Here is a 22,839-nt window from a genome sequence, read left to right as displayed (position 1 = left end):
TACACCTACTATTAGAGCAGAACTAGATGTAATGGCAGGGGCTCAACTAATGAGTCCTGGCAGTGGAAGCTCCTGTGCACCCCTTGTGCCCCCAAAATCGGCTCTGAGAGGGGTTGGGAGAATTGCACGCTGGTTGGGGGGCAGGGAAGGGGATGGTGAAATAATTCTTGCACTGATGGAATGATCAGAAGACTGCCGCATGGAATTCCTCCCTATGTTGGCAACACATGACCACATCCACGTGTTTGCCAACAAATGGGGGATGAGGAGACTCTTCGGAGAGCTGCAGAAAGAAAGAGCAGCGCTTGACTTGTCTACTGATTTCCCCTTGCAAATTCACTTTGCCCATGACTTCCCCCACCAGCTACATTCATCTGGGGGTTTATCTCTTTAACGAGGGTGGAATTCGCAGCCCCAGTGGGGAACAGGGATAAATAAATCATTGGGAGGGCAGAAGGCCTGGGCAGATGTGCCTTAATGCCAACGGGTGACTTGCTAATGATCCCAGAGTTAACTTTATTGTAGGACCGAACTACTGAGTGTGTGCATGTGTGTGCATAAGTCTGCTCCAAGACAATAAATGCAAAATATATTTTCCACGGTAAGGAACCTTGCAAGATGCAGCTTTTCCATTAATTTAACCGTTGGCTTTGTGATGTACTTTCCCCTCCTATATTTCCTCTTCTGTTTGCAAATTACAAGGAAGGAAATTCTCCTTTCTTGTAATTTTAAGTCTCATATTATTTGCTGAACGTAATTTCCTCTTACAGAAACGGGGGTGGGGGGTGGGTGGTAGGGAGATTAGTGACAGAATACATGCCTTTTCGTTGCGGCTGTTTCAACCGTAGTTGCTTGACTAGCCGCAAGACAGTTGCGGATTGGGCAATCACAATGAAACAGGAAGCTGAGTGGGAGCAAAGGACGCTTCGCTCCCATCTCCTTGGTCAGAAGGAGGATGAGAGATGTCTGCTTATTAACCCTGCTTCCCCAAATGAGGAAGAGTGGCTTATCTCCAGCCTTGTGTTGTCTCATGCAGGATGGGAGATAAGCTCCCAATTCTTCCCTAGAAGAAAGGGCAGCGGAATGTAAAGGCAGTAGATGAAACAGTGCAGCTAAACTCAACTCTCTATGACATTTCTGGGTTTTTTAAATTTGTTTGAGCGAATTCCTACCTCACCCTCCTATCCAAAGATAGATAAAAATTGCTAATCTTAGAGCAAGACACATGTGGTACTGCTGACATTCATTTGCACGTAAGGTGGTATTAAAGTGCAACATACAGAAGGGTAGAAATTTCTGAATTATAAGGGTCAGTGGAAGAAAATTTGGTAAGTTGTTTCAAGGAATGGGGTGTTCTTCTATAAACTATGCCAACCTTTGGTCTCTGGTTTGTATGCAGAAAATATACCTTCTGTGGCTTAGAATTGACTCCTCTTCTTTTTGCTTTAGAGTGGCCATGTATTAGAGCGGAATTTTTCTTCTGGAAGCACAGATCCGGTACTTGGCAAACAGTTGCTAGAAAATGAACCAGTAGCTGTATCTAAAGTAAGTTAAGTTCACGGTGTCTGCACTAGAATTTGGTGTGCAAAACTTTTTCAGTACGTTGGCTTGGTTCAGTTTAGTTTGTTTATATAACTAATCATTGTAATTTTGTAAATACTGATCACATATACGGATGGAAGATCGTTAGCTTTTAATCAATTCTTGATTGCTTCATCGATCACTTTCAATTTTTTAATCCTTGATTTTATTTTGAAGTATGTAACAATAAAAGGTTTGTCATATGTAACAATTAAAAGAATGAAGGATAGTTTAGGAACAGTACCTATGTTATGATATGGCTTTCGCCAAAACTCCAAACAACACTATTCCCATGGACTGGCTCTCTGGTCTTCAGAACTCATGGTTTGCATCCCACTAGTGGGTTGGAACCTGATTCAAGGTGGGTCGCAACAGGAGCACTACCGCCTTGCAAATATGTGGTAAACGATTAAGAAATGGTTCCCCAAATGCATGTTTGGGTTAAAAGTGGGTCCTGCATCTGAGAAGGTTGAGGATACCTCCACAATGAGTTTATATTCATTTATGAAATTTGTATATCACCCTTCATGAGAGCCAGTGTGGTGTAGTGCTTAAGAGCGGTGGACTCGTAATCTGGTGAACCAGGTTCGATTCCCCGCTCCTCCACATGCAGCTACTGGGTGACCTTGGGCTAGTCATACTTCTCTGAAGTCTCTCAGCCCCACTCACCTCACAGAGTGTTTGTTGTGGGGGAGGAAGGGAAAGGAGAATGTTAGCCGCTTTGAGACTCCTTCGGGTAGTGATAAAGCGGGATATCAAATCCAAACTCCTCCTCTTCTTCATCTGAAGACCACAAGACAATTCCAGTGCTTGCAGTAATACCCTGTGTAACTGCTGCTCAGCCACAAACGTGTGGCAGCAGCTTCTGTGTGCTTCCCTACCATACATTTAAAGCACATAGCCTCCTTCACAGAATCCTGGGAACTGTAGTTTGTTAAGGGGAATTATAGCACTCTTTCTCTGTGTGGGGTAAGCTGCAGCTTCCAGGGTTGGGGGGGGGGGAGCAATGACTGTTAAAGTGCTATAAATGTGCTTTAAATGAATGGTGTGAATGTGACCAACAAACCTCATGAATGAACTGCTTTTTAGCAGATTAGATTATGATGTTCTTTTTGAAGAAGAAAACCAAGCTTTTACCCTTTGGTTCTCGTGAGAAAAGAGTGCATCTTGGGGCTAATTTTGTCAGTGAAGCCTTTTGAGAACAGCCTAGTGACTTTACAGGCACATTCAGAGAAGTTCTTTCAACACTAACCCCTTGTTCTCCCTTCTTGTGAGCTTCTAGAAAGGGCATGTAATTTATAAAACAGCATGACACCAGAACAGTTTATGAAACGACACCAAAGTTGAGTCATCCAGTCTGCTCTGTCTCCATCTGATCCATGCACTCTTATTTGAAAGAGTTCCCTTTGCAGAGTTGGAGAGAATAATATCGCTGATGGGTCTTGACTCAGTGCTGGGTATCTGGCCTCAGAAGTCAAGTCTCACTGAGTTCAGTGGGACTTATTCTTATAGAAATGAACATTGGCTTGCAGCCTTAATGGTTTGAAGCTATGGCTCGTACCAGAGGTGGATTTAGGAGAATGTGACCGATATGGTCACACTTGGCTCATAGCCTTGGGGGTGCTGCAACTATGATTTAGAATGGAGTGGGGGGCATGTTAGTGCGTGAGCGCCAACTCTTGGGGTCTCAGCAGATTTACTCAGAAAGTCTTTCTGCGTCTTCACAGCAGCAGCAGTCCAGCCCTCTCTTGGTGAATTCCTGTGACAGGAATAAACTCCTCACCCATGCAGATCTTCTCTAAAGTCTTTATTATCTGCATTAGAAGTTGCACAACGCTACTGGTCTACATATAAAATAAGAAACAGAACTATATACAGATCTCTGCTCCCTTCAGCTATCGGGCCAGAGAGACAGGTTCACAGACTTTCATATATTCTGGCAGCCTCAATGACCAACCCTTGACTGCCTCACACTCAACTGCATCTCTCCAGACATCTGTTGCTGGGGAGAATTCTTGTTGCTAAGTTGATGTTTTAGGTGTGCCTCAAGGTTGTGCTTCTAGGCCCTGTTTAAAGACTCGTTTGAAGTTTGTTTTGGCAATATACCGACAGGGCACTGGATTTTGGCATCACACAGGGCACTAGTGAAATTTGAGACCCCAAGATCTGCCGCTGCTCATCCAGCACAATGCAAGTGTTTCATATAATATTGAACTCAACTCACAGAATTTGTTGGTGTTTTCTCCCCACTCTTCTTCCTTCAGGAGCCAGACAGCTGGGAAATTATAGAAGGCCTCAAAATTGGGCAGACCAATGTCCAGAAGCCAGACAAACATGAAGGGTTCATGCTGAAGAAGAGGAAATGGCCTTTGAAAGGTTGGCACAAGGTAAGGCATCCATAATCATCTTAGATGACCATTACTATAGATTAAAAAGCAAAGGGTCATTATCATATGTGGCAAATTGATATGCTCCAGAATCAGCCAATCCCTGTTTTCACACTAAAGGATGGTATTTGCATATTTATCTTATTAACTACATTGGCTTTAGTGTTGTTGTTGTTACGCAGTTGCAGTTCTCGTAGCTGAGACACCTGCTGGTATTGCTAGGAAGCTATTAAGAGTTTACCTGCCTTTTCTCATATGTGCATTGTTTAGCCAGGATACTTAACTCCAGAAAACTGGGAAATGGTAATCCTTTGATGAATTCAATGGATGGCCTAAGGACCAAACTAGGCATTCAATGCGACATTCTTCCAACACTGTTTTTTACAGCCTCAGGAGTCTGTGGTGAGAAACAATGAGAGGATATGCTTGACCCTTTCCACTCTCGCTATTGTTTCATTCAAATCGTGCCCCACTGTTTTATGCGGGGGGAAATCAACTGGGTAAGGGGAAATTTTGAGGAGAACAATCAGAGAGCACAAGGTTAAGCATACACAAACTCTCTCTTGTTTGAGTCCACTGCTCCTAATTACAATCTCTCATAGTGGCTTTAAAGAGAGAGAGAGAGAGAGAGAGAGAGAGAGGAGGGAAGGTAACAGTGGATGCTGTATGCAGGTCTTTTGCTTGCCATTAGGTCATCTCCATTATAGTTTGGACTTCAAGGCCAGTGTTCTAGATGGGGCATGGCAGTTGGCGGTGGGTTGCCTGCTCTCCATGCTTGTGAGACATGGGTGGTCTGCCTTCTTCAGCCCAAGAGCTGCATTTCTTCATGAGCAACTTCACAGGGCAACTTGCCAGTGGTGGATGGAGTCAGAGGTGTGGGTAGAGCATATTTCAAGGACACATTCCAGCAAGACAGAAACACTTGAGTTGAGAGTAGAGCAGGGCTGTGGAGGAGATGACATGTAGGCTGGGAACAGTCCTGAGAGCCAGATAAAAAGGCACAGAGTCCTGTGTTCAACTCCTGGGCCCCAGGTTCCTCAACCCTGCTGTAAGGCATACAAAGTTTAGTGGCTAAGAGGATCCTCATATCCAGGCTACGGAATGGAAGCAAGATGTCTTGTCAGCATGGTTTCTGCTGTGTGCTCGTTATTTGGTAACCACAAGGAACAGACATTTGTCTTCATTAGATATATTATTTTACATATGCCAGATTTTATTTGAACTCTTACAAATTGTTTTGTTTTTTTCTGTAGCGCTTTTTTGTCCTGGATAACGGAATGTTGAAATATTCAAAGTCGCCAATTGATGTAAGTAAGACTAGAGCATTTTTTTTTTAAAGTAACATTATAAAAATCCAATATTATAATTAATATTTCCTTTGATGATGATGTAGAAAGAAAGGAGAAAAGAATAATGTTTTGTTTGGTGAAGGACTATTTAGTTATATATTTTAATTTTCTTTTATTTTCTGCAGCTTTTAGTGTGTAGTCTATAGCAAGCAGGGATTCTAATATATGTTAATGTAGCATATGAAATGCAGCCTTTTTTAGAATTAGTCATGGAGAAAGTGTTTATTAGGAAATCAAAGGGCAATGCATTCCTATCTTCATGATTCCCTTTCCAGAAAAATTATGCTTTCGTTTTCTCCCCATCTAATAATATTTTCTGATGTTTCTGACCAAGTAAACAACATATTTCAATTGGGCACCATAAATTTTATTGTTTGGTTTTTATCTTTTTTAACGTTGTAAGCCACTTTGATATATATATGTTATGATTTAGTGGTATATAAATACTTAAATAAAGAAATGACCTTATTTTTCCCAGCTCATTGGCAATGTTTTCTCTTCATTTTTATTTTTCAGACTCAGAAAGGAAAGGTTCACGGAAGCATAGATGTTGGCTTATCAGTTATGTCGATTAAAAAGAAAGCTCGGAGGATAGACCTTGACACTGAAGAGCATATTTACCATTTGAAAGTAAGGAATGTTTCCCATTAGTTTTCTTTCCAATTTGAAACAGTCAGATACTATTGCTGAGCTCCCCATTCTCACTAGGTAAAATCCCAGGACTCGTTTGATGCTTGGGTATCGAGGCTGCGCCACCACAGGTTATACCGTCAGAACGAGATTGTACGATCACCACGAGATGCCGGATTCCACATATTCCCTTCAGCGTCAACTGCTGAATCTTCACCAGCTGCTAACGTTGCTGCCCTGGAGGCCAAGGTATAACATGTCCCTGATCTGAAGATATCCGTCTTGATGTTCATATTACTTGTTTAATAATCCACCACATTTTCTAACCATTGTCCTCCGTTAGGAATGTGTGCCATTATTGATAGCACTAGTGAAGTGAAGAGAAGAGGAAGCTGAATAACCAAATACTCTCTGCTTTTACCACTTCTGCAGAACTGCTTGTTATTGATGTTTTATTTGGGCTAGAGAAGGGGCTCCCAAACTGTGGTCCGCCAGTGGACCACAAGCTTGGGTCAGGTGGTTTGTGGCATGTCCACATTTGATATACACCATCATTTTTAATTGTATTTTCATTGCTTATTTCGTTCTGTTCATTGTATTTTATTGTATCGCAGTTTTAATTCTATGGGATGCAAATTGTATTACAATGAAATACATTATAAGAAATAAAGGACACAATAAAAATACATTTAAAAACAATGTAGCATCCAGCACAGTGCATTACAATTGTTACAACAGGCAGAAAAACCAAGACCACCATCAATTTTCAAGTTGCTGAATTCATACTTGCCTCCTTTCAAACAGGATATCATTTGTTTCTTGTCTGATGGTTTGATTTTAGCACAGGCCATTTTTCTCCCAGTATTCACTAATAAAATTTTCAAATCTTTGGGGTGTTTTTTTTAGGTCGCACAGAATAATTTCCCATGGCAGCCATCCATTACCTGCAGCAACAGCCTCCCCGCAACATGCACCACTGGCCAAAGTAAAGTAGTTGCTTGGTTGCAAGACTCCGAGGAGATGGACAGGTGTGCGGAAGGTCAGTCTCTGGTCAAGCTTCTTTCCTTCCATTTATAGGTACTCGGCTTCTGGCTAATAGATAGTTCCCATGTATAATAATAAGAATAATAACAATAATAACAACAACAATAATAATAACAACGATTATTATTATTATTATTATTATTATTTATAATTTATACCCCGCCCATCTGGCTGGGTTTCCCCAGCCACTCTGGGTGGCTTCCACTGGATATTAAAAACAATACAGCATCAGACATTAAAAACTTCCCTTTTAGGGCCGCCTTCAGTTGTCTTTTAAAAGTAAAATAGTTGTTTATTGCCTTGACATCTGCTGGGAGGGCGTTCCACAGGGCAGGCGCCACTACCGAGAAGGCCCTCTGCCTGGTTCCCTGTAACCTCACTTCTCATAGTGAGGGGTGGAAATGCTCCTTTAGGTATATAGGACTGAGGCCATTTAGGGCTTTAAATATGTAGTATTCATGTAGTATTCATATTTCCCTATATGCAATCATTGGGTGGATTTACTGTTTTTTGCTAATACGTATTTTGTGTTTTTATGTTGTAAACCACTCTGTGCTTTTCGGATGAAAGGCAGCATATGAATTTAATAACCAATACAATAAAAAATAATAATAAGGGGTACTATCTCAGGGCAATCTGTTGATAGTTCTGGTCACAATGAATCCTGCCTATGGTGGCTTTCAGGTTAAAAATGGAGGTTAATGTTGTTTGGCATTAGCCTTTTTTTAAACCTGTCTAGTTTGTGTCAACGTATCTGGGAGCTATTTTTAAAAAAAAACAAATGAGGGTTCCTGATTAGTTTTTAATGTTATATCTGTAGTTTGTATGGCATGCTGTGAATGGTCTAGCCCAGGGACCCCCAAACTTGGCCCTCCATCTGTTTTGGGACTACAGCTCCCATCATCCCCAGCTAACAGGACCAGTGGTCAGGGATGATGGGTGTGATGGACTGGGAATCCGATTCAGAGGCTGAACCGGAGGAACCCCAGCCTGCACAGGAGTCCCCGCCTTCAGGGCCGGCTGAGCTGGGGCAGGGCCTTGGATCTGAAGCGCCTGCACCTGTGCCGGATCCTCAGGAGCAGGCACCAGGTGAATCCACTCTGGCTCTGGAGGTGATTGAGGACACAGTGCCTACAGGTGCGCCTCTCCCAGCCCTGTCAGGGGAAGGTGAGTCTCCCCCTGGGTCCAGTAACCCTCCAGCCTCTCCTGAGCTGCAGAGGCTCAGGGTAGAGAGGCGGAGGGAACTGGTTTCTCCCAGGAGGATTGCTCGCCTTAAGGCCAGGAGAGGCGGGTCTCCTGGGGGCCGGGACCGCCCCTGGCCTCAGAGAAGATAAAGGCCAGTCAGCCCGGTCCCAGGTTGCGGGAGCAACGTCGTTGAATACCTGCTTCTGCCCGGACCCAGACCTGTCCTTCCAGACTCGTGACCCAGGACCGGACTTTGACCATCCCAACGGTAACCTTCCCCCCAGGACCAACACAATGGGAATTGTCGTCCCAAAACAGCTGGAGGGCCAAGTTTGGGGATGCTTGGTCTAGCCAGTGTTTCTCAAACTTGGGTTCCCAGCTGTTGTTGGACTACAGCTGCCATCATTCCTAGGTAACAAGACCTGGGCTTGGGGCTGATGGGAGTTGTAGTCCAACAACAGCTGGGGACCCAAAGTTTGGTCTAGAATAGATAATGGACAGCCAACTTCTTGAGCCCATTTCGCAGGACATGTTCCCTTGGCTAAGCTGATCTGAGACTGGATTCCACCAACCAAGATGTCACAGCATCTTCAGGGATGATAACACATATTCCCATCCTCCTTACAATACTCAATAAGTTGACAGTTAACAGAAAATGGTGATTTAGCCAACCAATATTCTGAGTGCTTTTTATCTGATGAAGATGAGTCATGGCAGAGGTATGGCTACTTGCTGGCCATTACGGCAGTGTATTGAACTGCTGATCTTTATAAAACAACTAATCAAGATGGGGGGGGGGAATTGCCTAGCCTAATGAAAATCCAGCGCAAGAATTAAAAGGAATTGGCGAGGAATGTGCTTTTAGCTTTCTTTTGCCTAATTATTTACAACCAGCATGTTGGGTTGTATTCAAGTAACTTTTATTCAGAGTATACCCTATGAAATTAAGGGTCGCTCAGATGGGATTTATAGTTCATTATCTGGAGAGCACCGTGTTGGCTGTTCCTGGATTAAGAAGATTAAAAGAGTACAGGAATTGTATGTTGGAGTCCCTCATTTAGGGCATAACTTTTTATGCCTATAGAAAGCGTAGCATGCATATGTGTGTGTGTGTGTGTGTGTGTGTGTGTGTGTTTAGTCGTTTAGTCGTGTCCGACTCTTCGTGACCCCATGGACCAGAGCACGCCAGGCACTCCTGTCTTCATATATATATATATATATATATATATATATATATATTCATATATATTCACACACATATGCATATGCATATATATACACACACACACAACAATCTCTGTGTTTGTGCTACTATACTGATAATCTTATCCTATTTAAGTTATGAGATACCATAGAAAAAATAAAATCTTGACCAAGGTAACTAACGTACTTTTTTTGAATATAATTTGTGTCAGACCTTACGCACTGCCAGTCAAACCTTGTGGAACTCAGTAAAATTCTTCAAAACTTAGAAATACTTCAGAGGACTCAGTCAGCTCCAAATTTCACGGATATGCAGGTAAGCAAGTTTTGAATTCCAAATTTTAAAAAAATGATGATGTGTTTTGTTATAGAAAACCTGGTTCCTAGAGGAAACCAATTGTCAGCCTGCAAAATTTAGAAACTCTCTAGTCAATTATGAAATATCCAAGCATGGGCAGAAAAAATTGTTGCTATAATCCAGTTCTGTGAGGATTGTAAATACAGCAACCAATACAATTTTTCATAACCTTTGTTCCAGTAATTTAATATTCAGTTTGTTTTTGTTTCGTATAACTGAGTGTCATATGGAAGCAAGGATACTTTCACTGAATTTAGGCAGAAAAGTCTAAAGTAAATGACTTTAGAATTGTATTCCAAAGTTAGTTTGTTTTTAAATTTGTTTTAAAATAACACATTGTTTGCTTTTTATGGAGAGCCTGGGTTAGCATTCTTACCATAATTTTATCTGCTGAAAACTAACACCAAGATTCTTGTTACTAACTTTTCCAGTATTGTCTCTGTCGGTTGTTTATATGTGCTTTTAACACAATGATTTGTTGCTTTTAACTATTTCATGACGTAGGCCAATTGTGTAGATAAGAAGGACAAGCGTGTCACAAGAAGATGGAGAACAAAAAGCGTCAGCAAAGATGCTAAAATACAGCTCCAGGTACTGCGTTCATGTTTTCAATTTTCACCAGAGTTTTAGATAAAAGACGCCTCTGAATTGTTGAAGCACTGGCCTTTTCATTTTTGAAAGTTTTTCTTGAAATATTTTCTGGAAGGAGAAACCAGTGATTTAACAAAAGGGTACACTTGACAAATCAAGCTTTTTGTAGGTAATGTAGCACCCTCAAACAATTTGTGCTTGTTTCTGTGCTGTGCTTTACATTTTTTGTGTCACTGGTAGTAACGTCTGTTGTCTGAAGTGCTAACTAGATGCAGAGTGTTTTGTGCAACAAACTTTTGGGTTTTTTTCCATTTTTGCAGTGGAGGGTCCATGTTTGCTGAATTAAGGGTTCAGTTTTAGCAGACTTTATTCTTTTAAAAGTCAGCCAGTCTCTCTCTCTCTCTCTCTCTCTCTCTCTCTTTCTCTCTTTCTCTCTTTCTCTCTTTCTCTCTCTCTCTTAAAGAAGGAACACTGATAATTTGAAGGAAGTGCAGATTGGTCAGAAAAGCTTGCAGTCAAATTTAAATTTCCTTATCTCTGCTCCAAGTCCTATGTTAATAGCTTCACGGGACCATTCTGACGTGCTAATGCTTGTTTTCATGTTGAATGAAATTATTTTAAAGGCCTGTTTAGCCTTAAAGAGAGGGAGGGCAGCAAAGGCCTTGGAAAGCCATGTGAAAACAAAATCATATTGGTATATTCAGCCTGTGAACATATTGCTCTCTGTTACATGTGGTGTTCTGTTTCCCATGTATGGCTCACAAGAATCGAAAGTGAAGCTCCTGGTTATAATTGAGAGCCTAGTTAAACTGAACTTCTGAACCCAGGAGAGAGTGAATGAGTCTGTGGCTCTTGCATGCTCTTACCTCTTCTTCCTGCCCTGTTCTTGGATAAAAAGGACTACCTGATCCTGTACATTATCAGCTTTACCTGTACCTAGGATATCCCAGAACTCCTATCTGTTCACTTCTTTTAATTGAGGGACAACTTGACAAAGTAAAGCTAGGAGGATCAGGAGGTTTTTGCATGCCTAAGATTTGCTCCCTCCTCCAGGACTGAGAAAAGAATATCTCATACAAAGCCCTGAGCAAGCCTGAAAAAGAGAAGGTTTTCAGAGCTTGCCAGCAGAGGTGGGAGTTGTGGTACATACTTTGTCCCCCATCTTCAGTTGCCCGTGGATATATATAGTTGTGTAGTTGCCTTCAAGAAAACCACTCAAAATGTTGTTGTTTTTTAAAAAAAGTTGGTTGTACCGTTGCGAAACTGCTTACTCTAGTGCCACTTGGATTTTTTAATGGCATGTTGAAGGACTGTTATAAATCACTTACTTCTTTTGGAAGCTACATCCTGCAGACAGTGATTTAAATAAGTGCTTGTCTGCCATCCTTGACATTGTTTTAGGAATAATGCAGAATATGTTGGAATGAATGAATAGGTTGATCATTCAAAAAACAAAAAACAGCAACGCAGAAGTAAAAGAATGTTGAATAGCTGGTCTGGCTAAAACTTGTAACATGAAATCCAGAACAGATTGCAGTCTCAGGTGGCATAAAGTTTTATGCAGAGAAATACTTAGTTGCCAAACACCTTTAGTTAGCTTACAACGTCTAGTAGACCTGCATTCTGAGAGAACAGCATTCTGGGTGATTTCCGCTACATTGTGTAGTGTAATTGAACCGTATCCAAATTTTGGATTTTTGTCGTCTTTTCATCCCATAGCCTCCTGGTTTGTTTTTCTGTTTACATGCCAAATAACATGCATACATTATGGACATGCAGTTGTAGTTCACAACTATCAAATGCTACCAGGAACTTTTTAATAGCCAATTATTCTTAATGTATCTTGCACGTGTGTGAATAAGAAAAGCATAGGCCCTAAATTCAACACAAAGTGATTGCAATGGCCTCAAGCGAGCATCGCTTTTGTGCTGGATTTAGACCACACTATTTGATGCCAAAAGGTTTTCTGCTTCTTACTATTAGGACCAATTACTTTCCACCTGTTTGCAAAAGAAGAATTGTCACATTATAGCAGCTGGGTAAGTGGTGCTGCAACGGTTTGTTCAGTGGCTTCACCGTGTCCTCTAATTGTCAGTCAGTCTGTGATGAACTGAGTTAGAAACCTAATCTGTGCAGCTTATAATGGGGCTAACTGGGGATGAGGTACACATAGCGGAACAACTTGGTGACTCCCTTTTCCTCAGTTGCACTGCAGATTGGCCCTTTGTAGAAGTAAAACAGTTAGAAGAACGTCCTCCTCTTTTTCTCTGACTGTCTTTCCTGAGTTCCCATCATCCTTTTCCCCTTCTTTCTGCTTCCCTGTTCTTTTCCCGTTCACTGTCAGGAAGGGACAGCACTGAAAAGCCAGTTCAGTACCGCACGGCGTCGCCAGAGACTAGCAGATGCAGTGGCTACAACAGTGAGTGGATTTAACAGTCAAGGCGCATAGAAGCTTTAAAGATGGGAAGCTGCAGACATTGATGTAGATGTGCTGGTGGCGCTCATGACACTCCGGGGAGCATGGGAAGGGTGAGGTTGGAAGGCTAAGCTGCGTCACTACTTCTTTAAGTGTTTGTGGGCTCACAAACCGTCTAACTTGTGCATGTTTACAGTGCAACCAAGTAAAAAGGGGAAAAAAAACATTGTATAAAATCTAGCCAAACTTAAGCTCTTTCAGGTCTAAATGATTCCAGCTTAAAATGTGTATGTTTAGCTGTATGTTTGGTGTGTAACCATTTTGGACAGTGCTCCCTTAGCCAAAGTCTGGTTTTTGGTTGTTTTGTTTTTGTATGCATGGTGCACTTTGCTATGAGCAAAACAGTGAAAAGGAGTTCTCTTTGGTAGCATGTCTTCACTGTTGATTAAAAGCAGTCTTGCTGCTGCTTTTTCATGGTGTGATTATTTTTGGATCCTTTACTCAGAGAACTCTGAAAAAACAATAGCATACCAATAACTCTGTTTAACCTGTTTGCACATGCTTATCTCTATATGCTGAGATTAATGACCATCCAACCACTGTCCTTTAGCATCTAGGTGTGGAGAAAGAGCGAGAAATACCCAACAATTGGCCTCCCCATTTCTTGTCCTTAGCAGAGTGGAAGAGGGAGGATAGGAGCAGCCAATGAGAATTTGGGGTTTGAGGGAAATGGCTGCCCCATATCAATGCAGTGTGCAAGAGGAAATGAGAGCTTTAATTAAATTATATTTAATTACTTTACTTAAGCTATTTTGGGGAACACTTCTGGATCAAAAGGTGGGGTAGAAATAATCAAACAAATAAAATATGCATAACAGGAGGCACCGTGTATATAAAAAAGGATGGACTTTGGCAGAGAAATGATACACGAGAAGGCCATGCTAAGTGATGTCAGAGCCTAACTTTATCCTGTTAGTATACTTGTTCATTCATTTTTGAAAATTCATGTACATTAGCTGGAGGCTAAGGTGCCTCTTAGATTTGTGTACGCGCTTTGTTGACAAACGAGAACTTTCCTGGTTTTTCATCCTACCCACACATCCTTGAGTAACATAGAATGCCACTTTCAACGTTTCTTTCAGCATGGGGAGCAAATGGCTGACTAGCAGCAAGTGCTTCCTTTACAGAAGGACCTGCAACAGCTCCTCCTACCACCCCTTTGCATCCTGGGTATTGGCAGCCAGTGTACACTAAATTAGAATCTTGCATTTGGAGCAGAAATATTTCTGTTTGCCCTTCTTTTTATAGAACCCCCCCAGGGATCAAATGCATGAGCTTCCTTAGTCTTTGCCTCCTCCTGCACCACTCTCAGCAGAGTTATTCATGCAATGATGGCAGCTGCTTCCTCAGATTCCACTTCCACCTTGAGAGAACAGCATACCTTCTGTGACCTTAGCTTTCCATCTTATGAGTGCCTTCCCTTGCACACTGGCTTATAGAGTTGGTCTTTCAGAAACAGCCACTTTAAAAGACTGAAAGTAGATTAATATTTCCCTTCCTAGTTTATCTCTAGGTTCTCCCTTGAGCTTTTTTTCTCACAGTTTATAGCTCGATCAGCTCCTAGGTTGCTGCTGTTTGGTTTCAGCCATAATAATCCTAATGAATGGTGCTATCCAATTGTGTTCTCCTGCCTGTGCAACAGACTTCTGTTTGTGCGAGCAAGACTTCCTCTTCCTTTTCTGCACACCCTCAAAATGTGTTCTAGAGGGTTGGGGACCCTCTGGAGCAGATTTGGGCTGCAGTATAGAGGATATGATGGGGGATATCCCATCCTTTGGCATGACGTTGGATCTCATCTGAAAAGGGCAAAGTTACAAACTTGAAGGAAGTGATCAATAATTGAGATCAAAGCTTGTTTGCCAAAAGAAGGCTATTCTAAGGAATTGTTAAAGACAGAATTTTAGTTTAGTATGACATCTAATTGTAATACAAGGATACTGTGTTCCTGTGGTAATACTGTAAGTTCCCCTGGGAAAGGAAAACACTCCTTTTGATTCTTGTTTAAACAACCAACAAACAAAAAAAAGGGGGGGAGGAGGCATTCCATTTTTTCCAATCTAAATTTAACTCAGGTTCAAAGTTAGTGTTTTTCATATAGCTGAATGGAAGAAATGTATCAACATACAGTAAAGTTCCAATGTTAAGAGACTGGGTAGCAGAAGAGCAGCTGCAATAAATATGTGGGCAGAATAGGATGTCTAATCTCTCAAAAATACATTTCAACTGATGAATTAAAACTTTACATTATATACTGTGCAAGTCCAGGTTCCTGAAAGAACTGGAGAAAATTGTATTCCAGGAAGTTCCTACTGGTTAGGGCCAATGAATCCATTGTCTGTTGAAATGTAAAGTAATATGACTTTTTATGCTGGTCCTGTTGAGGATATTTCAAAAGCATGTGATATATTTTGTAACACCCCCCCCCAAAGAAATTGACATTTAAATTACATGAACTATTTGGACAACAATGTAATTTAACATTTGACTTTATATTCAAGTGCCGAATTGGGTTGCAAGTTCGTTCACAAAAATGCTTGAACATTGGGCCGCGGAATGCACCTAAGGCTGAATGCATTTTGTCTTGCATGTCATGACTGAATAGTTTATATATTATTTTTAAAAAGCACTGCAGATGTGTGCATGGTGCTTATATGTTTGTGTGTATTCTGTGTAATAAAAAAAAGCAATGTGAGAAAGCACACACATATATACACAAACATATTTCTTAGAAGGGAATGAAAAGTGGAGGTGGTATAATAAATTGTGTCTTAAAGACATGATTCAAGATTGTCTCTCTGTGCGTTGTATATACACAATGTGTAGATAAATACAACAAATTAAATTGACATTCTACATTAAAAGACAGGCACTCAATGCATCCAGGTTCACATTTTGTGATTTGTAGATGTACTAATGCCGTATATTATATATCCATTTCCCCATTTACCAACACTTTCATAAATCTGTTCATAATTCTTCTTTGGCGATGTTTAGCCATGTTTTTAGTTTGCTGGAGAAAATAGTACTGTTCAAATCTTCTTTTTTTCACAGTAGCTGCTAATACATTATTCATACATGTTTGGAAGGCCAGACTACAAATTTAGTAAAGTTTTCTCTCCTAAAATGCCTCCCTTCACTTTTCTGATTTCCAGTGAATCAGAAGACACTTGAAGCTCTATTATTTAATGTCCCACACTGAATATTTGGTTGGTTGTGTTTGGCTTTACTTAGAAAGCACTGTTCCTTTTTTATGTTACAAGCTGTAACTGCAAGTTTGAACTGAAATCCTATTCCTCATAAATTATCGCTTATAACACATCAACATTGATTTCAGGGAAGGAGCAGAACTCCTGCTTTGAGGGAGATTAAAAAGATACCTCTTGGCAGCAGTGCCATGACTCATAAATATTAAGCGCTATGGTAAAGTGAGAAAAGTCTTACTGTGCTGTGCCAGATGTTCTGTGGAAGAAAGATACAGTCCCTTGTATCTGTTGCTTTCCAATTTAGGTTCCTTTCAGCGCTACAATGTCTCCTGTTCGCCTGCATTCATCCAATCCTAATCTTTGTGCAGACATCGAATTTCAGTCTCCTCCAAGCCATGCATCTGACCCCCTGGAAAGCTCCACGGACTACCTGAAACTCCAAGAAGAGTTTTGCCTCATGGCACAGAAAGGTAATTGTATGCGTAACAGCAGCATCTCAGTGGAAATAACCTTTGATACAGAGTAGGCTAGCTTTGGGCCAAGGCATTGTGTGTGTTGATTATTTCATTTGGGAGAAACTGAAGCTAGCATGTTGAATGTGCAGCTGCCAAAGGTTTCTCTCTTATCCTGTTAAGTTTCGGAAGACCCCTTGTGTTTTACTTTTCAACTATTTCAGCTGTGCTTCTCAGACATCCTTTGCACACAGATGCAGTTGCAAGGAAGCGATTTATTGCAGTACGGGTATGAATATTGCAAGCTTGCAAGGTGATGGCTTGCAATTTTTTTCCACCTGATCAGCACCCACTTGCTATGCCATGTTTTAAAATTCTAGCCAAAGATGTACAAGTTGTTAGCTCTTACAGTCTGAGTCTAAAAATTAAGACACCCCAAAAAATTTTTTTTGCACTGAACCCTTTGAATTTTCACAGTGATAAATAACAGGAAAAATGGCGTGCCCTTCAGAAGTTTGGGGAATCATGTAGCATGGAGATGTGCTTTAAAGAACAGTGGCCTGAGTGGCTCACCCCCCTTCCCCCTATTTTGCAAGGTGTGTGAAAAGATCCTGAATATTTGAGAAGTAGCCGTAGTTGATGAGAGGAAAATAGACTAAACTGATTTTGCACTCTGTGAGGAATAATGGCACTGTAGGCTCCACTGTGTACATGAGGACAAAACTCCAGCCATGGCTAATGGCTGTTTTTCATATGTGGTTATCCAAAGTAGGGCATATGGAAGTTCGGAAGTGATAGGCTCGGCCCTGCAAAATCTGCATCTTGTTTCTGTAGCATTGGGAATTGCACTGTGCAAAATGTTCACTGATACATATTTTTTATAAGTTGCATGCAGAGGCCTGTGGTGTATACCAGAGACGTTTCTGTTTTCTCCCCAGTACATTCTCTTCTGAAGTCTGCCTTCAACAGCATAGCGATAGAGAAGGAGAAGCTTAAGCAGATGGTTTCAGAACATGATTTCGCTGGACACAATACACAGATAACGTGTCTCAGGCAATCCCTCTCGCAGGTATGATCTTACATGGCTATTTGCTACGTTTTCAGATGGTTGGTTTTGGAAATACCGTGATTTGTAACTGTTGTTTGCCACAGGTGGTAAATGCCATTTGTGGCATTGCTTTCCATAAATGCCAGATAACTCTCTAAAAACAAATGACAAAATCAAATGTTACGATACTGATGAATTCCTGTCCTGATCTACCCTATACTTTCAGACGTAATGGGGTTAGGGATTATGAAGAAGAAGAAAAATACAGATAAAGGAAACTTCTTGTCCAGATACTAGGGTGGTTTTTTATTCATTTATATTTTTAAAATACAAAAAAACAAAACAAAACATCACAACCCAGATAAATATAGAAATAAAGCATGGGATGGTATGCAAAATTGTACACTATTAATATCACATTACATTTTGAATTATTTTGTTCAATACAGGGTATAATATAGGTTGAGGAGTCCAGTGTTGCATAATCACGAAGAAGCTAGTCTGTGGATGCTGGTTCTGTTAGGAAAACTTTAATCAAATAGAAGATAACTTGTTTTCCCCACTTCAGGTTCAGTTCAGCTTCAAGTATTTGTATGTTCCTTCTATTGCATCACTTGCATGTCTATAGCTGTAAAATTGAGCCTGCAGCGGGGCTAACTTTATGGCCTTGGGACCCCAAGTAGTATTCTAATTCTCATTTCATCAAAACTGGATACATTAATGTTGGAGCAGCAGTATCCTGCGTGCTTGCCATCTTTGAGCTTGCCTCATCTTACAATAAAATCGACACCCACCCACCCCAGTTATGCAGGAAAGCCAGGCCAATCTCACTGACCCACCCTGGTAGCTTTATCCAGTTTTGTCCATATGTATGTACACAAACACACAAGATAATGTCACAATTTTCAGATCAGCTAACCAGACAGAACTCAGTTCAGTCTTTGAAGAACTGCGCTTCTACCCAGTTTGCTTTCACTATAAAGCTTCGGTGAGCTAAGGATTTATGCACTAGAGTATAACTAAGAACTGCAGCATCAGTTGAACTGCTTCACTTAACCAGGATAATGGTATTCTGTTGTTTAACCTCTGTTCTGTCATCTTGCTCTCAGCAGTGTTCTGCTTCATACAATGTCGCCACCTTTTCTTGTTATGTCACCTGATACCACACTTAGTCTATGGTCTCCTTCAGTTGTCCTCTTTTTCTATAGTCTCCTTCGGTATCCAGAATAGATATTTTTCTCTATGTTGGGAAAAGATAGGCAGAGAACAAGTGGGGGAAGACAGCAGCTCATCGTATGCGTCATATGCTAATTCTTGAGTCCAGTTGGATTCTATTCTCTTGTCTTCTGTCTCTGTTTTATCTGCACAAGTGGCACTTTCTTTGGAGAGGACAGCTGCCAATATACTCGTTTCTAAAGAACCAGGAACATTGTCCTGTGCAAATTAATAGTAGTAGTGCCGTGTGTTTGCAAGGTTTTCGTCATGAGAATTGAATTAAAATCTTGAAATGGCCAAAAACCCCCCCCTTTTATTGTGCTTTAGCCAAGAACTTACTGTGCAAAGCATGCATTTTTGTTTCCAGTGTAGAATCCACTGGATTCCCAAGAATTCTAGCCTTCTCTTCATATGAGGAGCTTATTTTCTGTAGAAGAACTTAAAATCTCTGAGATTAGAAAAAGAAGCTTCCAGTTAGCACATCAAATGTTCATTCCTTACAAGTCTCTCTCTCTCTCTCTCTCTCTCTCTGTGTGTGTGTGTGTGTGTGCGTGTCTTTCGCAGTCTCAGCTTCTTTGCACCTCCAGTACTGCTTTCCAAAATCTCATCAGTCCTTTTCCTGCTTTCTCACTGCTGTTGCTCCACATTTTGCTGTTGCAGTACTTAAATTAGTACAGGTAGTGCTGTCTAAATTAAAGAGGTACGAAATTCATATCTAATGAATTAAACTTGACTGGCTTTTTAAAATAATCAAATTAAATATTAAATAATATGGACATTTTGCTTGCTTTACCTCATTTGCCGCAAACCTGCAGAGCTTTGACTTTCCGTGTTGCAGTACTTTCTTTTTGACTCGTGGCAAACAAATGCAGTTTAGTTGATTAATTACTATGTTTGCTTCTTCCTGTCTGTTTGCATAAGGGTTGGTGACTATTTGCCTAGTTTCATTAGACTGCAGGGGATGCAGGCAGTGGCCAGTCAAAGCAGATAGAAACAGGACCTTGGACAGTTCCTAGGGGTGCTGCTAAGACAGCTACAGACATAAAGCTGTTACCCATTCAAGGAACTAGTGCCAGCTGATCAGATCTAGTGTCCTAGCTTCCACCTTCCTGGAGAATCTGGCCGAATAAGGCTCTTGCCTTATTTTGCAGAATTTGACTTCTGCATGACTGGAGGAAAAAACATGGTATGCAGAGGAGTCATCCTCTGATTAAGACCATGGTAGAGAACTCTGTTTTATTGCTAGGTTCTATAGAGCAGGCATTTTCAATCTTTTCTGACCCAGGGTCCACTTTTAATCCAAACATGCAAGTGGGGACCCATTTCTTAACCTTTTAGTGTGCATTTGTGTGCTGGTAGCGCTCTTGTGGCAAACCACCAGTTGAAGACCAACGCTCCAGAGGTTCTCTTTCTGATGAAATAACCTGAACCTCATATCCATCTGAGTCCTCCATTGCCTGCTGTAGGTTATGACATGTTGGGAAGTGTAAACTATTTCTGCTCCTCCATATGTCAGTAATATGGGATGATATACTATGGACAATATCAGTGGTCTAATGTTGAGATGCTAAAGGATTATAAGCATGATCCATTAATTCATCAGTATTGTTTATGCTGTGCGAGCTGCACAGAGCATTCAAGAGGATAGACTGGTCTTGTTGGGTGACCTTAAATAAATGTAAAGGCTGAATCATGCTTATTGAATTCAGAAGCAAATACAACAGCTTCAATGGCAAAACATACAACCATCTGCTGTGAATGGTGCTTGTCTTCCAAATAATCAGGTTCCCCTGAAGCAAACACAACTAGGGTTTCTTCTTTCATTGTCTTATAGAATCTAAGAAAGCAAGGAAAGGCTAAAGGTGTGTCTACTTTTCTGGCAGGCCAGTCCCATGCATATTTAGACAATGTCCCACCAAGTAGCTTACTCCAGAGCAAAGGTGTGCGGGATTGTAATCCTGGGGCCAAACTCAAGGAGCAGTTCCCACTTAAAAAACAGCAACACTGAAGTGTCACTATGGATGTGCTGTACATTTGATTGGAAGAGAAAAGAGGGGTTTATAATCCTTTCTCCCATGTTCCTTTCTCACCAGGTAAAATGATGTAGGAACCTAATAGCTTTTCCTTCACCGGTGGATAAGAGGCTGGGCGTTGGGTGGGAATTTTGACTAGAAAAATGTCTCAGAAGGAAAGGGCTAACCAACCCCTCTTTTCCACTACTATTTGTATCTTATTCATAGCTCCTCATATGTATAAATTTAATTGATCACATTTATTCCACCTCTTGCCTTTGGCCATAAACTTATTTAAAGTGAGGAGGGATGCAGACCTCTATCAAGGAATCCTTAGTGTACACACCAAATTAGCAGCCTTTTTTCTATGGAAGAAAGCCAGAATAGTTAAATGAGTTTAATTTGACTTAAGATACCTAACCAGAACTGCTGGACATAATACTAATGGTTGGAGGAAAAAAGTTAGTTGCTTAGAAGTACCACCCATATAATATAACACTTTGGTTCTGGCCCGAATATAGGGTACAGCAGTGGTTTGACTCTGCTTTGTGCTGTCTTGTACATTTGAAATTAAATATTTAATTTTTGTTATTTTAAGGCTATCAACCAGAATGCTGAACTAAGGAGTCGCTTGAACAGAATACATTCAGAGTCTGTTATTTGTGATCAGGTTGTCAGTGTAAATATTATCCCTAGTCCTGATGAGGTAAGACTTTGTCATTGCTCTAATGGACTTACAGTAGTCAAATCCCGCTAATTATCACTAATGACTAAATCATTCTCTTTGGCAAAGCTGGCAAGCAGTGGGTCAGGCTCTATTCAGGAAATTTTCCAGTAGCATTCATGAAAGTAATGAGCTGTAGTAGTTCATGTGAGATTCCTTTTGGAAATCTGAGAAGTGGAAGGTTTGTTGTTAGCATTCAAAGAATACGAATTAGCCCTGTTTCTGGTGCATTTGTATTTAAGTAAGCAAGCAACCAAGAATCCATAAGAGCCTAGCTGGACCAGACTAGTTTAGTCAAATGGCCTTTTTCCCATAGTGCACCACTATTTCCTGGACTTGAGGGCAATAAACCTCACCCACAGCCCAGCAACAGGTATTTAGAGGCAGATTGCATCTGATCCTAGGGTTGGCCTATAGCCTTCCCGACTGGTAGCCTTCTCCTCTATGACTTTTCTTCACCCCCTTGTAATGCTGTCTGGCCTAGTGGCAATCACCACAAATCTTGAAGCAGCCAATTTCATAAGCTAACTATGTGTGATATGAAGAAGGACTTCCTTTTGTTGCTTGGGAAAGTCTCACCAGTCAGATTCATTTAATAACCTTGGGTTCTAGGGTTATGAGAGAGGAAGAAAGTCTTCTGACTATCCACCTTCTCCATATTGTGTATATTTTTTAAATAAACTTTTCACTCAGCTTCCCCCCCCAAAAAAAAACTATAGAAAACCTAAAAAAAATTGTAAGCTTTCCTCACAGGGGAGCTGCTCCAGCTCTTATCATTTGGGTTGGCCTTTACCAGTTCTACAGAAAAATAATAGATTTTGTTTGAGGTGTCACAGCCAGAATTGTACTCAGTATTTCAAGTATCACCATGACAAAGATTTGTACAAAGGCATTATAGTATTCACATTTTTTTTAATTTTCAGACACTTTCTTAATGATCTCTTGCATGAATTTTTAGCTTTTTCATAGCTGCTGCACACTGGGTCAGCATTTTCATGGCGCAATCTGCTTCCACCCCAAGATCCCTTTCCCAGCCAGTCACATTCAGCTCAGACACCATCACTATATGTAGGAACTTCAGATTTTTTTGCCACAATAATAATAATAATAATAATAATTTATTATTTGTACCCCGCCCATCTGGCTGGGTTTCCCCAGCCACTCTGGGCGGCTTCCAAAGAAACCAAAAATACACTAAAATATCACAGATTAAAAACTTCCCTGAACAGGGCTGCCTTAAGATGCCTTCTGAATGTCAGGTAGTTATTTATCGCTTTGACATCTGATGGGAGGGCGTTCCACAGGGCAGGCGCCACTACCGAGAAGGCCCTCTGCCTGGTTCCCTGTAGCTTTGCTTCTCGCAATGAGGGAACCGCCAGAA

General features: G+C 40.9%; 1 protein-coding gene across 14 annotated transcripts in view; it reads left to right on the top strand.

The window, feature by feature from the left end:
* OSBPL6 (oxysterol binding protein like 6) overlaps nt 1–22,839 on the top strand; it is a 95,566-nt gene that overhangs the window by 50,547 nt on the left and 22,180 nt on the right. For 9 of the 14 annotated variants that reach the window (XM_053409910.1, XM_053409893.1, XM_053409840.1 and 6 more), the window contains 12 exons: nt 1,450–1,545; nt 3,846–3,968; nt 5,222–5,275; nt 5,834–5,947; nt 6,026–6,196; nt 6,854–6,986; nt 9,592–9,695; nt 10,242–10,328; nt 12,673–12,747; nt 16,312–16,477; nt 17,398–17,528; nt 21,333–21,440. In XM_053409910.1, coding sequence (XP_053265885.1) covers nt 1,450–1,545; nt 3,846–3,968; nt 5,222–5,275; nt 5,834–5,947; nt 6,026–6,196; nt 6,854–6,986; nt 9,592–9,695; nt 10,242–10,328; nt 12,673–12,747; nt 16,312–16,477; nt 17,398–17,528; nt 21,333–21,440 — 1,362 coding nt within the window. The remainder of the gene's footprint in view (nt 1–1,449; nt 1,546–3,845; nt 3,969–5,221; nt 5,276–5,833; nt 5,948–6,025; nt 6,197–6,853; nt 6,987–9,591; nt 9,696–10,241; nt 10,329–12,672; nt 12,748–16,311; nt 16,478–17,397; nt 17,529–21,332; nt 21,441–22,839) is intronic. The other 5 variants (XM_053409919.1, XM_053409928.1, XM_053409933.1 and 2 more) reach the window with 5 other exon arrangements.

This window comes from Podarcis raffonei, chromosome 1 (assembly GCF_027172205.1).
Source record: "Podarcis raffonei isolate rPodRaf1 chromosome 1, rPodRaf1.pri, whole genome shotgun sequence".
Lineage (NCBI taxonomy): Eukaryota > Metazoa > Chordata > Lepidosauria > Squamata > Lacertidae > Podarcis > Podarcis raffonei.
The sequence above is the reverse complement of the archived record's forward strand: the minus strand, read 5'-3'. Positions and strand labels throughout refer to the sequence as shown.